Genomic DNA, 16,506 nt, shown 5'->3' with positions numbered 1-16,506 from the left:
CTGCCAAGCTTCTCCTCAAAAGGACGCACTGGTGTGTTTTCAGCAGACGAATGTTCGGTCCGTGGGCTCCTCAGAACCTGTGGTCCGTGAAACACAGTTTGTGACACAGAGGTATGCTTTACTTCATTTTATTTCGCTGAGAAATATTTACTATCATAAGGAGATCTGATTACAAGTGCGGTATACTTACTGGAGTGTCAGGGTCGAGGGAGAACCGATTCAGACGCTATTCTCTTCTAGCAGCGCACGTATTCCTTCATCTGTCTCTGAGATATACTATGACAGGACAGGTGGCATGAAAAACAGGCGACAGTCAAAGAGCAGCTCAGTAAAAATAATAAATGGCCTACAGTCAACTATGATTTCAGTGAAGACAGCAAGGTTTTACTGGTTTTGCTTTTTCAGTGACAACTGGTGTCCTACTACCATAATTTCTGGACTATTGAGCGCACCTGAATATAAGCCGCACCCACTAAATTTAAAAAGAAAAAAAAATTTGTACATATATAGGCTGCACTTCGTCTATAAGCCGCAGGTGTACACCGAAAGACTTTTGGATTGAGTCAGTTCTTCACGCTGCCTTCTCCAACGTCTCACCATCGATTCATTGATGCCAAGCTTACGTGCAGCAGCTCCATTTCCTTCATCGACAGCCAGATCGATCGCCTTTAAATTGGAAGCTGCATCGTATGCATTTCTTCATGCGTTTTCCATGATGAGGGTGTGTGCATGAAGCGCAAAATGACTGATCTGAAGAATTTAGTGTGAGCGCATGTGATTTAATTTGAACAGTTTCATTGGTCCACTGTGACCTGTTCGGTAATTTCATTGGTCTGATGTGACGAGGCTAAATGTATTGGCGGCATGAAGCTCGTTAGCCTGTAAAAATCCATAAATTAGCTGCATCATTGTTTAAGCCGCAGGGTTCAAAGCGTGTGAAAAAAGTAGCGGCTTATAGTCCGGAAATTACGGTAGTCAGGACCACTCCTGTAGTTGATGTTGATGAGAGTGAGATGTGCTTGTGTGTGATTTGGGCTGACACGGCTTGGTAGCTGTTAGGGCATATTGGGGGCTTGGGTCAGGTTTGGACATTATATACTGAGAGCTTGTCGAAATATGTGGCCCGATCCATGTTCTAGCCAAGTTACAGCACTGTTTGAAACGGGAAAGCTGCCAGCGTAGCCAACCTTTGCTAGCTCTGGATTGATGCCGTTCTCTGTGGTATCTTCATTCTCCTGCAAACAGCTGTCGCTCAACGACAGGTCAAACACATCTGGAGAGAGAACACACACAGTCAGGACCCCTGAGAACGGCTATTGCTAATGAGTGATGGTTGCCATCATTGAGTAGATGGGAAAGTTTATCTACACTGTCCATTTTCCCCATTTAACATTTTCTAAAAGGTTCAGCAACAGTAAATACACACTAACCAGAGTCAGCAGACATGAGGCCATCTCAGAATAAACCATGACTCAATTTGTCCTATTTATAGATAATAAAGCAGGCTGGCTTCTGCAGAAATGTAATTTTATGTGCCCGGAGCATTTCCTCCAAAAGGCCACGCTGAAGAAAACGGCTCAGGCAGTTACATCACTGGGCCAATTCTCAATGCTCTTGTCAGTGTGTGTGTTATGCTACAGGTTGTGGTCCCATGCCCAAACTCTTACTGAGCTGGCACATGAAGGTGAGTTTCCCAACTTCTGTTTTTATGTCAGGTTTTTAATCAGAGGGTATGATACATTAAACAGAGTCAATGGTTGGTGTCAGGACTCATTTCCTGAAGGTGATGTTATGGATCCAGCCTCAACCCAGCAGAAATTCCCCATGAAGGTCATAGTAAGATGGCAGATATTATTTGGCTACAATAAGTCAGACGAAGAAGAATAGGTTACATTTTTGCTGACACTGAGTCTTAGGGGCACCGTGATTTAAATATGCATTAGAATTAAGCTAAAATTTCTCCTTCATCTCTCTTTAAATGCTCTTTTCTTTTCTAAATTACCATTTGTGCTTCAATCCTCTGTGCTCTCTCCAAATGTTTTTCAGTTCCCTCTCTCTATATCTATCAGAGGCCAATTCTGTATATTCATAAAAACAAAAACAGAGCCAGTCTCACCCTGACGATGGTCGGTGAGCTCCAGACTCTTGCGATCTGGGGCAGGCCCGTCGTGTGGACTGATCTGCAAGATGCGGGTCAATGTGCTAATCCATTCCTCCATGTCCTGCTCACTCTCTGCGGCCAGCACAAAGTACGTAACCTCGTTCATCTTCAGCTCAAAGGCGTGTTTCCTCAGGCGGTTATTCTTTAGGGGGATGAATGAAAGAATGGATTAGATGATGTGGTTATATGCAAAAAACAGAGCTTGGGTTAGTTTTTGGAAAATGTTACTCCTTCTTACACATGTAGGTTTTCCTGTATACTGAAATTCAAATTGCTTGGCTTAGTTTTGGGATGTCCTAAGTAACATGATCTAAAAATATCTGAAACACCGTAAAGCCTTTTGCTCATAATTACAGCGTCTACACAAGGGCATTTTACATCATAACAATAAAATGATGGCTTGGAACATATTCCAGAATATAATATGCACAACTACATTCATCTGCCATGGCTGTGGCTCCATGTTTGCTTAGTTCCTTTTAAATGTAAAACGTGATAGTTTTGCTATAAATGCTTGGTGACTGTGTTTGTACCTTCAGATAGATAGACGGATGTATTTAACAGCAAAAAGGTAAATATGAGTCATGCATACACACAGAATAAAACCACAGAGGATGAAAACAGAATAAAGCTAAAAGCCTTTTTCCACTGTTGTCCTTGTAAGAAAGAGGATGCTGAAAATCCCAAACCCACACACTGTAAGCTAAGGCAGACAACTGTGTCTTTGAACTAAATTCAGATGCATAGACAAGACATCCACAAGGTTGTCACCTTGTGAAGGCCTCAGTCCTGGCCTTCACCATGTGAGGACCTAGACCACCACCAGCCATGGACTTGGTTGCCGTGTTTCCTGGTCCGTGGATTGGGCCACTGGGCCTGGACTGCACCAAGTGCCCAATACAAGAAAGGGGGGAGTTTGGGAGAAATTTATTGTTTATTTGTTGGTAGTTTATGTTAGAACTTTATTTGTCAAGTTATGTTAATTTCTTTACATTTAAAGGAAATATTTAGTTGAGAGCAGACTGTCTGTTTAGTGTTTATTGTTATTGGTTTGGCCAGCCAGTATATATGTTCCCCTGTGTGTGTGTGTCATTTGCTAGGTCAGTTGGTTTTGTTGAGACAGTTCAGTTTGCTGTATTTTGAGTTTCCTTATCTTTTGTTGACCTCTTTTAGGGCCCAGTTTATCTGATGTTAATTTTGTATTTTTCTTACTTTTGGGTTAATAAAAAGCCCTTTATTTTGAACTTTGGAAGCTGTGTCTTTTGCCTTACTGCTTGGTCCCTGACACACCTACTGGGTATCCAATTTGATGCAATGTGCAGTGCAGTGAGTAGATGTTTTGGAAGGTCTGAAAGGTATGAATAAGGCACCTCATCATTGTGTCACACATGCTTTGACACTCACCTGTACCACACCAGTGCAGGAGTCAAGGAAGATGCACCCTTTGGGTTCCTTGGAAATCTTTTCATCTTTGTAGAAGTTCATGATGTAGGAGTTGTCCGTCAACTGGGTGAGCTGGAAATACCTCCTCTTGAATGACTGAACAGAAACAAATACAGTTCAAAACAATTAACCATTTAAAAGTCCTATAAGTGTGAAAAACATTGTTCTTCACTGTGACTCAATATTCCCTTTGATGATGAACTCTGATCTATAAACAACAATGTAGGTAGTGGTATATTAATAACGTCGCCCTTTCGTATCCGGGCTAAAAATATGTCATCAACTGCAGTCACAATCAAACTATTTTTATCAGGTGAAAACAAGGGGAAATCTGTGGATGGGGCTGAAACAGCTAGACAGAAAAGTATCTGTGTGCATGAAAAGACAGCTCAGATATGTCCTTACCCGAACAGTAATACTATTGTTGACAGTGCTGTTAAAGTTCCCTTTGTAAAGCCAGCCTGACCGAAACACGCCAATGCCTCCCCCACCTCCTCCACCGCCACCTCCTCCTCCTTTGGATGAGGACAGGGATGTGGTGTCCTGTAAAACACAATCAGTTATAGATACATTAGGTTTCCATTCAATCCTCTGACACTCAGGAGCAGATGATCAATAGAGAAAAGGAGACTTGACTAATGGCCATTCAGTTAAATGATGTTCATAAACAATGTCCTGCTGACTTGTAATGAGCCTACTGCTCTTGCAAAGTATATTTTAACAGCTTTAAAACTACAATAAACTAATTTAAACAGGATGTATCCAGTATGTAATGCGTTTACTCTACAAAGCATTTGTCAGAACATGGTCATTACTGACCTCATCTTTGTCCACGTCTTCATAGTCAATCTCAAAAGAATGGGATGGCAGCTTGTCTGCTTTGTACAGTTTTCTATAAATGAACGGGCAAAAAACAGTAAGATGTTGAAAAAATGTGGATCTCTGATAATGAAATATACTGATGGAGGGAGACAATGACTTCAGGAATTCAATTAATCCACTTTATTTGACTGGTGCTAAGGAGTCTGGGTGGCTGACTCCGCTCCAACGTTCTCTGTCAAGAGTCAACAATAGGTAGTCCTCACTCGATGACGCTCCACTGACTTCGCAGGCTGACCTGTCTTTGTGTGAGAGCCATGGGATAAAATGCCTTTGTGTGTGTGCTGTGAGCTGCAGACAGCTAGGCTGCAGTCAGCGGAGGGTAACACTGGAACCACCCTGTGCTAAAAGTCACAGTGGTACAAGCTGTCTGAAGAAAAATCCCTTCAGAAGACTATGTTTTGAAAAATTCTGATGATTCTGGGTCCACCACTGACACAGGAATGCTAATATTAGCCTGCACAGACGACAATCACTCCACTCAAATCACAGCAGTGGCATCCACACATATACAGGAACTGCAGATTTCCACTTTCCAGTTTATATTCTGTGACTTGCCGACCAAACAAGAAATACAACTGTTGTGTTTCCCACATTTAAAGTGGCAACTGAACTTCATGGAATTTTAGTATTATTGTGCTCTAATGTCATGTGAACTTGCTCAAAGAATACAGTAGCAGCCCATGGGACAGATGAGGGACATTCCTGTGGTCTGAGAGCAGAAAACTTCAGGGATGCTCTGGGTCAGTCTCACAGGGACCGACAATACTGCAGCTGACTGACTGACAGCCGGACTTAAATAAATGGCTCACTGAGTGAATGGGTGTCTCACAGGACTGGACTAGCACTTTAAAAAAAATGGGGAATGGAGCACTGAAAGTTAAGATTTCTTACAGTGGAATCTCCTCTAGCATTTTAATTCACAGACAGCAAAAGAGAGAAACCCACAGGGTTCTTATATGTAGGTCTTCAAGTGGCAACATGAGTCCTGATTTTACCAAAAAGGGCTTTTTCCCCACTTTTTAACACTTTGGCAGAAATATACACATTTTTCTAACTAACATTTTTTCATTTGACAAGCAATGTTTCCAAAGCTCTACAAAAATTTCGCCTCAGTGCAACGGGTGGCATGTTTGCTCCCCACAAAAAATGTGAGACCCGTCTGTTTACACTAGTCCACTAGCTCCTCGCACTACACATAAACAGAGCCATGCAGCGGTGTGGCTCACTGGTGTGCTTTTAATAGTGTTCAGACACAAATGGCAGCATAAGTTCTGGATTCACAGACATTATGGTGAATATACAAAGTTCATGGCTGGTTTTAGTCGCTTTATGGGATGTTTGGGGAAAAAAATAAAAATAAAAAAATCAAAACACACAAAATCACCGGCCTTAACCTTTAAATCAAGAACAGTTCGATCAAATAATATGATACTGTAAGCATGACTACAATAATGATGGGACTTTTGACATATTTAGATACCATGTGCGCTATGAAGACATTTCAATTGGTAACCAGAGTACTGAGGTTTGTTTCCCAGCCCTGTAATAACTCAGTGTGATTAAACTCTATAAAAGCAGTGAAAGTAGATGGCGTGCTACAGTAATGTCAGTGTGTATTACCTGGGCAGCAAACGATAGTCTCCAGCGTAGTCATCATACTTGAACTGGACCACATTTAGCTCCGAGTTGTAATACTTACAAGCCTGGAGGAGGGAATGGATAGTTGAAGACGATTAAATATTAACCTTTCAAAACAACAGCCTCGCTGGAACGCTTTGACCTGGGGCGTCTGACACGTCTGCAGACAATGAGGAACTCTATGCTGCAGTACCGAGTGCAGTCAGACATCAGCTCTCCTGATGCCTAGTTACTGATATGCAGGCTGGGATTCATCAGTAGATTATTTAAATTATAAAATGAACTGATTTAAGGCTGTGTCTGCAAATAAGGATAACTTTACATCTTAACAGAACATCTGTCTGCCTCATGGGCTGAAATATTATTCCCATGGGGAAAGTACTGTGCATTTTCAGTCTCTACCTGCAGTTTCACATCCTCTGTTTGCTGTTAAATGCTGTGTTACTGTTCTCTTTAATCTATTTGTTTAGAAAGATCTTGACCTTTTGTTAACAGTGTCACAAATTATAACCATATTATCAGCTACAGTATCAACCTCAGACAGAACGTCTCACACACACACACACACACACACACACAGAGTGAGACGCACACACAGAGTGAGACGCACACGCTGGCCTCCAGTGAGCTGTTACAGCTGTCTGGGGAGTTTCCGCCTATTCTGATGATATTTCTCCACTGAGCCCTTGAGATTATGGCTGGTCTATCTGAAATGAGCCCTGATGGGTCTTTCCGACACACACAGGCATGGGCTAATACACATCACGTATTATGCATACACATCTGGTTTATTTTAGAGGCACAGAGAAACCTCTTCCTGCTATCAGGATGTCCTATATAAGGACAACTTAAACTGAAGGACCTAACCACCACCAACTGAAACCCTTTTCACTCCAAACCACAGTGGCTTCAGTTAAATGAGGGCACATGAGTGCACACACACACACACACACACACCCACACACACACACACACACCCACACCCACACACACACACACCCTCCTTACCTGTCTGACCAGCAGACATTCAGCCTGTAGTTCTGCTCCCTCAGGAACAGTTGACTTGAGAGTCCGTCTTTCCTGAGGCACTGTGGACACCTGAAGGGAAAAAGGCATCGAGGAGGGGTCATTACCATGATAGGAAATTTGCAGAGAAACTTGCACCGCAGTTTATACATGTTTGACAGTGTAGATGAACCACCTTACCTGAAATAATGACCAATATTACTAAAATAAAACATTAACTTTCTGCGGGAAAGAGCAGAGGTGCTATTTCTTGTAGGAAATCCTATGTTTACTCGGTGTGGCTATTGTTTAGGCTGCCATCTACTGTTGCTATGCCGTGTTTTACCACTGCTGCTAAACAATTTCTTGGGAGGAAAGCTGAAAAAAAAATCATCCATTTACTAGCTAAAGCGATTACTCTGTTCAAGATAACAGGCAGCAATATTTCTTTCTATACACCACAATTCTAGTTCTACCTTATAGTTCAACAGTTTAACCACTGTTAACATCAAAACATAGTACAGACTGATGATAAAATTAATGAAAAAAATCAGTAAAGAAATGCAGTATAATGTGGAAATGGTTGGATGAGTGCCTGTCATGTTCTTCAGAGACTTCCTGTTTTGGACTTTTTTATTCTGTAGTCATTTTTGTATCATGTCACCTTCACCAGTCGTCAACAAGTTTCACCTGCTCATGTGCTCCTCTGGCCCAGACTTTATATTCACTCACCTCCCTCAGTCCTTTGCCAGTTCATTTGTTCAGATCATCACTGTTATTCAGTTCAGCCGCTCGTGGTCAGTTTTCATTCTTTGTCTGGTTAGTTTGTTTTCTCCAGGACTGGACAGTCACCTACTGATTTGTTGTTCTTTTAACCTTGTGTGTATTTCTGTACCGATCCTTGTTTGTCCTGAGTCAGGTTACCTCCTGTTTTCTGGACTCGCTGCTTCTCATCTGCTTAGATGAGGCATTATGTTTTGAAGGCTAATTGCTGACTTACCTAAGTTTAGTTTACGTATGAAGAGATGCTGCTATTTAGGCTGTATCCTGTGTATTAGTTTAGGTTAGTGTCAAGTTTTCAGGGCGTCTTGGCAGTGCTGTAGTACTAGAGTCCAGATTTTCAGGACTTGTGACTTGCCTCGGACTTGAGCACTGATGACTCAGACTGACAGCGCATTGAATAGCCATGGGCTGGACAGACGGCGCACATCTGTACCATTACGGTTCACAGAGGGGTGCAGCTGCACCTCTGGCACAGAAAGAGCAGATGCTGAAGTGAGTGCATCACTGTCAGGAAATCTCGCATTCAGAGGACCTTCTAATCACTTCCGGAGGGAAATGTTTTCTGACTTCAAAACTCTGGCTGAAGTGGAGCTGGCAAGTTCAGTCTCCAGTGCAGCAGCAGAGTGCAGATTCAGCTTTCAGATCAAAATTTTAAGGGCCATGAGAAGACTAGTGACAGCAGGCTACAGCAGGTCTGCTGATTCGATTCAGTTAGCCTACTTTATTGTAAATGGGTTGTTCATATTTTAATGGTAATTTTCTAATTTATTAAAATTTCAGTGTTCCATATTTGTGTGTTTATACACACACACACACACACACACACACACACACACACACACACACACTGGTTGCACTATTTTTAGTGTCCTTCAATGTCACTTCAAAAAAAAAAAGTCATCTGCTTTATGTGGTGTTGACATGAAAAGTGGCTGCACTTTAGCTTGTTTCGTATATTAATTATTTAAAACAATGAAATGAAAATTAAATGCTATAAAAAAAAATTATCATTAAAAAATGAAAATTAAATTGAGGTGTAATAATAAATTATGTAGGAATTTTTATGATCCTGTCCATCAGTGAGAAAGTCTAGTGGACCTCTGTGTCAATACTGTTTAGTGAGACCTTGATGACTCTGACTCTGGTAACGGGGACTCAACTCAAGATTCGATTTGGATTATTCTTTGGAGACTTGGACTCAACTGGAACACTGAGGACTCCACTACAACACTGCCTCTTGGTTTGACTTGTCATTAGCTATTCTGTCCTGGAGTCCTTGTTTTTAATCATTTGTGTTCTGTGTGCATCTACTGCCATTGTGCATCATTTACTAGTCCTTATTGAACCTGTCTTCACTGTTATCCTTTGAGTCTGTCAGCGTTTGGGTTTGTAGGACAAACCATAACAGTGCCAAAAAGATGTAAAGCAAATGCTACGGCCTTGACAGAGAGCAGATTTCAATCCAACTGCCTCATCATGCCACAGACTGCAAGTTGATTGTCATAGCCCAGGTGTTTTCAGCCTGTGGTCTGCGGACCCTGGAGGTCCATCAAGGCATGACAGGTGGTCCCTGACCATGTGCTCAGTTCTGACTTCTCTCCAAAGCTACTCCTCCAAAACACCACACTGCAATGTGAGCTGCCTGACTACCACTTACAGAGTTCAGGAAAAAAACAAATGCCCCCTAAACAAAACAAAATCAATAATTACATGAGTAGCTTCATTCATGTTTCCGACCCATTTGTTTCTGTTGTGTTTTGGTTAGCCATGCTGCTAACGTAGCCTACTCTACCTCAGCACCGATTCTACCACCAGTGTGTCAGCATTGATAGCTAAAAAAAATGCTTTAAATAAACACATGGCATGTCATTATGGTGCGTTAACTGTGGCCCAAATTTCACAGTGAATGCTAATGCTAACAAGATAAGAAAAAGGGTCTTCTTCCCGTAGGCATCCATATCCTGATCGGATCCCTCTGCAGTGCTGGTGCTGGCTGCAGTGAGCACAATCCCCCATAGAAATGACTGGAAAGAGCTGTGTTTTTTCACACATTTGAAATTCAGTCTAAAGCTCATGCACAGTTACAAGGTGTGAAGAGACTCACATGAAACCATATAAGAGAGAAGCCAGTCAGTGCCATTTTGTGGTAAAACCTTTTACAGTGCCCGCATATTGTTGTCTTTTGCCACATACAATAACTCATACTCAGAATGTAGAACTGAAGTGACATTCATTACAAGACGATTAGTTAAAACATTTCAAAATGCACTTGTTTTAATTTTGTGACTTTCAGTCGAATAAAACACTATTTGTTTTGAAGATTTCTTAAAAATTGTGCTGAAATATCATCTCGTCTCGTTCTTGTGAACCCAATATCGTGTATCGTCACACCCCTACTGAGCATTCTAACCAACTTGCAAAGAAGCAGATCTAGTAAATGACGTGTGTGCTTCAGCAACACTCGGCCAAGCCAATTTCACTTACAGTTATCGAGATGAATTGTAGGCTTCAGAGACGAAGACAATCACGGAGTTTGTTTTGTAGCCCAACAGAGCTGGGAACCAGCAGAGTCACACAGTCAGGCTACAACTCTAGGGTCCACAAGCAAATTAATCCTTTAACTACAAGCAGCCAATTACATCATCTTAACCTGCAGTGGATCTCTGTCTGCAGAAATGCATTAGCACATTAATGATGTTACTAGTGACCTAAGAGCTAACAGGAGCTGAAGAGAATAAATTTTTGGCTGTAGTGAAAATGCTGCGAAGTTCAGCATGACTAATATGAGTAAGTGCTTAATGTGAAAAGTGTCATAGGTTGTATTTTTAACATCAGTCTGCAGCATCTCAGTCAGACCAATAGCTGACCCAGCTTGGTACCATTACCATTATTTCAGTTTTTTTAATTTTTGCTCAGAGCTCCAGATCACATCAAAGCTGATAGGAGCCCAACTTAGACCTATTGCTGCCATTTAACTCATCTGTGTAGACGTGCATTGAATGATTCATTGGCTTTCAGACCTACTGCAACCTATTGACCTACTGAGTCAAATCCTGCAGCACCTCTTCAGATCATGTTTGCATCATGACTGTTGTAAAAATGGAAAGAATGTTTTTCAGTGTTTTTAGCAAATAAAAAATGTCTTTTTTTTTAGTTTATGAGGCACATACTGTATGTTTTTTTGTTTAAATTATATGGATTCATGAAATTTGTGCTTGAATTAAATCTATTCATTTAAATTAAAAACTGCACCCTATACAGAAAGAACAAGGTTCCAGATTTAAAGTATGTTTTTGTTCCGACAGCATTAACTACTGAACCATTGGACCATCACACACACGCAGACACGTACTTACCGAGAAATCATTGTCAGGAAATAGGAGCAGGTCTTTGAAGGGGTCTTCCTTCAATGTGTCCCCCAGTTCAGAGATGACAGCCTCATAGTCAAGAGGATCAATCAGCTTAGGTTTCTCTTGCTGCAAATAGAAACAGAGAGACGCTGGATTACAATTCAGAGATTTGACTGGCTACCAAACCTCGATACAGTCTGTAATGACACAATACAACTCACCTGATACTGTATATCAAGTATCACAAGTTGTCAATAATGAAATTTGGAAACTTGAACTTGATCAAATATTTAAAGTAAGACTATTCCATTTGAAAAAAAAGGCTTTATCACTTCTACAGTGAGAAGTCTGTCAAGTTGTGTTAATTCTGTTAATAATAAACACTCAGACTCAAAGGTCTGACCAAAATTCAGATATAAAATTGGCATCAATAACATTGTCACCTCTCACACACACACATCTCTCCTAAAAGCTATTTTTATTTCATATTTTACATCTATAATTAGACAGGGTGGAAGCTATGAGTGTAGCGTTTTGTACAATGCTGCTCATGAACCCTGTAACAGCATTAAAATTTTACTAACAGCAGCGTCCATGACAAATACTCCTACAATGAAAAACATGGACATAGTTACAGTAAATTAGCCATAGCCAATGCATTAGCTCACCATTCTGGAAAATAAATAATAGCCCTATCATATACCATGCAGTATCATGACATTTCCTGTGTTTTTTCATGACATCATTAGGACCTAAAAGCATTGTAGAGGAAGTAGCACAAAGGCTCTGACACACCCGAAGGAGCATAGAGTTTCGGTTTTAAATCAACTGAGAGAGCTTCATATAAACTGATACAGCTGTTTCATTTCAGTAACAAAAATCTTGTATAGAAAGCAGACCAACATGTGCTGACAGTACTATAATGTCAAATATGAACACACCACATACAAGACTAGCTGTATGTGTATGTGAAGGCCTGTTTTCCCACAGTTCTCCACTTCAGTCAAAACAATCCTTCACACACTAATTTTCTCAAAGAAATGAGCCACACAAGAAACGCCATGTGTTTTACAGACAGAATGGTAAATTACTGCTGTCATTCAAAGAATAGCAGCAAAGTGAGAGAGAGAGAGCAGGCTGTGGTCTGGAAGATGGAGGAAGTAATGATCTCTGGCTTGGTTCACATGCATACACTGCAGCTGGTGGCTTTTACCCACCACTTCTACTGTAACAGTCATAATAACACTCCTGGCACACAATTGAGAGAGAGCACAGGGAGAAGAAGACAATGCAACACAAGGTGAACCAGGCCTTATAACAATCTTCTACTGCAGTACTGCCTGTAGCATCCACGGTCACTGTCATGTAATAATAACAATGAGTGCACTACTTTCTCAGCATACTTCACCCTCTGTCCGGGCCTACAGTATATTAAGTAGTCGAAGAGGTAGGAAGGTTTGTTAAAGTCCTTCCTTGTGCCTATTCACAAAGTGGTTCTATACTGTATACTGGCCTTTTTCTATCATGGATATGGCTGAATGTACAGTATTTGTCAATTAATGAGTTATTTTATTAAGTGGCTAAACTGTTGACTCAATCAGCCAGACATGCTGCTTCTAGCTTTGCAAATTTTACAGAATGTGCTGTTGTTTTCTCTTTTATTTCATTGTTAACTGAATATCTTTGGGTTTTGGATTATTGGTCAGACAAAATAATCAATCGTGATGACATGAACCTTTTATTTGTCTATAAAAGGTTCATGTCATCACGAACAAGTAATCACTGTAATCTGAAAAAAAAAAAAAGCCCAACCGATTAATTAATAATTGGAGTAATCGTTGCTTGTGGCCCTAATAACTAACGGGTCGGCCCAAAATGATCTCTGGAACACAAATATGAGCAGACAAATGACACAAACACAACAGGCTGAGGCTGAGGTTTACATACAACCATTCTGACTCTACTCTAACCCATGTGACGTCAGAGTAAACGTTTCAGGGGAAAGTCTTCCCCCTCATGAGATGACATTAGGTATAGTAACATAGCATGAGCTCTGTTACATGGGTGAAATTAATAAACTGTCACGTTGAAAGTGTTCTCCTGTATCTGGCTCTTCCTGTCACAAAACCTTGCTCAACAAACTGTCACAAAAACATCTAGTAAAGAGGTGGAAATGAAGCGCACACACACACACAAAACACTGATTATAGTATACTAGTCACAGGTCAAACCCTAATCACTGAAGGTGTAGCATAAATCACAATTACAGTATGACTGGCAGCATATAAACCTGTACTATGTAAGTCAATGATAGCAATACAGCGAAGTGATAGCCACTAAATACATGCTCAGAGTGTAATGCAGGACACATTTCATGTGACATTGTAAAAACTAGCTGAACAGAAAGAAACAAACACATACAAATGTATACAAATACATACAATACTCAGCCGGTTGAAATCCGATCGTACTCGTTTGCTCTTAATTTTCTTCCTGAAGGTGATTTTGCTCCTGAAGCTCATCGTCAGCAGAGGTGAGGACACACAACTTACTGTATTACGCAAAAGCTAAATTAAAACTCAGCTATACAAAATAAATGTTGCGGGCATGTGCTCGGCATCAGAAGCAGAAGTGACACTAAGTGGAGTTCTGAGTTTGTGTCAGCACACGTGGAAGTGGAGGAAGTTAATGTTTGATGTCCAACACACACACACACACACACACACACACACACACACACACAGGTACTTCTATCTTTGTGAGGACACTCATTGATATAATGCATTCCCAACACTTAACCATCAGAACTGAATGCCTAACCATAACCCTTACCCTAATACCTAACCTAAACCTAATACTAACCTGAACCCTAAAACCAAGTTTTAACCAGCCAAAGTGTTCTCACGTTCCAAAAATGTCCTCACTCTGCAGCAAAAATACTTATGTAGTGAGTACAAGAACACACACAGCCACAAACACACACTCACAGTGACAAAATCCCCATCAAATACAAAATCCCCATCAAACAAAAAAACCAATCAACCATCATCCATATGTCAAAGTCAAACTATTCATATATTGAAGGCAATTTAGCAAGACAATGTAAGGTATCAGCTTATAGAACATCCTATTGACACCTCTAACCATTGCAAACAAAGCAACAGTCAACCCCTCTTCACAGTTCAACACTATCATGTGCTCACACACACTCAAAATTAGACTCTCAGCATCTTATCATCTTCTGCTCAAATGTACCAACAGCCCATTGTCAGTCCATGCACACTAACAAACACACACGAACCAGAATGCAAACTATCAACTTCCTGTTATAAATCTAGTCTGCCCCGCTTATATGAGACTGTCTAGAAACCGCGGTACACATATTTAGACAAACTAAATAAAAACAGAGGTGTATTCACTAAAAATACTTCTTCCCACTGACATAAAAGTGACTGTATGTAACATAACATAACTACACACATAACAATAATGCACGTTGTTTGCCTATACAAATCCAGACAATAACTTCCCCAGATTAAACCTCACAGCAGAACAGAGCTCTGTACAAGAGGAAACAGCTTCTGATGATACAACATACTTGTATACCCACTATACTGTCAAAATATAAGGCGGTGCTGTTCAGCTTTTTTGGGAGCAGGGATGGAATAAATGATGCAGAGAAATCCACACTGACAGTGTCCTCATTTTACTGTGAATAATTCACAGAACACACTGTCACTGGCTTTCCTATAAGGAGTAGTTCTAAAGTAGAAAAAAAAAGTCTTATAATAACTGCTTACACCACTGTCTGTGGATTTTCTACAGTTTTTGACAAGACAAATTGCTGCTCAGTGCTGTCAAATATAAATAATTCATAGTCACTGTATTGAGGCAGAGCAGTGATTGTAAGCCGTGATGCTCTTTTTAACAACTGGCAGCAATTCATGTAAATCCAAGGTGCCTCATTGCTCTTTTCCCTCTCCTGCAATGTGTAGCGCTACAGGCTCTAGTAGCCTGTTCACATTTTCCCTCTGGGGCAAATACAGTGTTCTATTTTATCCATCTAGTGTGCGAAGCTTGCATCAGTTACTTGCAGTTGGTTTTGGTCTGATTACAGTATGTGAAGTACAATAACATTCACTGTTGAGGTTAAAGTGGAAAAACTGTTTCCTGTACAAATGTCAAACACAAATATGTGAAATGCAGAAATCTCAGACACAAAGCTCTGTCATTTGATTCACTGTGATCTGTCATCTTTCTGTTTATGAGATTGTATGATTCAGCAGTGATGACACTATGTCTTGTGATTATACCAGCGAGGTTTAGGAGTTGTTTCCTAGTTTAATGGCCGTTAATAAGTCTTTGATGTTTTGCATGTGAAAGCAGCACAGTGACGTGGTGGTTAGCAAGAAGGTTCTGCATTCAAGCCCGGGCCAACCTGGTGCCTTTCTGTGTGGAGTTTGCATGTTCTCCCTGTGCCTGTGTGGGTTCTCTCCGGGTACTCTGGCTTCCTCCCACAGTCTAAAGACATGCAGCTTAGGTTGACTGGTGACTCTAAATTGTCCATAGCAGTGAATGTGAGCGTGTGTGGTTGTTTGTCTGTCAGTTCAGTGATAGACTGGCGACCTGTCCAGGGTGTACCCCGCGCCTTTCACCCAGTGGGGATTGGCTCCAGCCTCCTGCAACCCTATTCAGGAATAAGCAGTATAGAATGGATGGATTTACAGTGAGGAACAGAAGTATTTGAACACCCTGCGATTTTGCAAGTTCTCCCACTTAGAAATCATGGAGGGGTCTGAAATTCACATTGTAGGTGCATTCCCACTCTGAGAGACAGAATTAAAAAAAAATCAGGAAATCACATTGTATGATTTTTAAAGAATTTATTTGTCTTGCACTGCTGAACATAAGTATTTGAACACCTGAGAAACAGCAATATTTCTGGCTCCCAAAGACCTGTTACTATGCCTTGAAAAATTCCACCTCTACTCCACTCATTAATCTAAATTAGTAGCACCTGTCTGAGCTCTTTAAAGATACCTGTCCACCCCACAGTCAGTCAGACGCCAACTACTACCATGGGCAAGACCAAAGAGCTGTCAAAAGACACCAGAGACAAAATTGTGAACCTCCACAAGGCTGGAAAGGGCTACGGGGCAATTGCCAAGCAGCTTGGTGAAAATAGATCAACTGTTGGAGCAATTGTTAGAAAATGGAAGAGGCTAAAGATGACTGTCAGTCTCC

The 16,506-nt window shown here is 40.9% G+C and overlaps 1 protein-coding gene across 1 annotated transcript in view; it reads right to left on the bottom strand.

The window, feature by feature from the left end:
• dock10 (dedicator of cytokinesis 10) overlaps positions 1 to 16,506 on the bottom strand; it is a 48,927-nt gene that overhangs the window by 25,422 nt on the left and 6,999 nt on the right. Inside the window, exons 2-11 of the mRNA XM_020600136.1 lie at positions 11,269 to 11,388; positions 7,133 to 7,222; positions 6,107 to 6,189; positions 4,424 to 4,496; positions 4,010 to 4,147; positions 3,566 to 3,700; positions 2,117 to 2,303; positions 1,188 to 1,273; positions 226 to 276; positions 1 to 77 (exon numbers count right to left, since the gene is read on the bottom strand). Of these exons, the coding sequence (XP_020455792.1) occupies positions 1 to 77; positions 226 to 276; positions 1,188 to 1,273; positions 2,117 to 2,303; positions 3,566 to 3,700; positions 4,010 to 4,147; positions 4,424 to 4,496; positions 6,107 to 6,189; positions 7,133 to 7,222; positions 11,269 to 11,388 (1,040 nt within the window). The remainder of the gene's footprint in view (positions 78 to 225; positions 277 to 1,187; positions 1,274 to 2,116; positions 2,304 to 3,565; positions 3,701 to 4,009; positions 4,148 to 4,423; positions 4,497 to 6,106; positions 6,190 to 7,132; positions 7,223 to 11,268; positions 11,389 to 16,506) is intronic.

Source organism: Monopterus albus, unplaced genomic scaffold (genome assembly GCF_001952655.1).
Source record: "Monopterus albus unplaced genomic scaffold, M_albus_1.0 scaffold45.1, whole genome shotgun sequence".
NCBI lineage: Eukaryota > Metazoa > Chordata > Actinopteri > Synbranchiformes > Synbranchidae > Monopterus > Monopterus albus.
The sequence above is the reverse complement of the archived record's forward strand: the minus strand, read 5'-3'. Positions and strand labels throughout refer to the sequence as shown.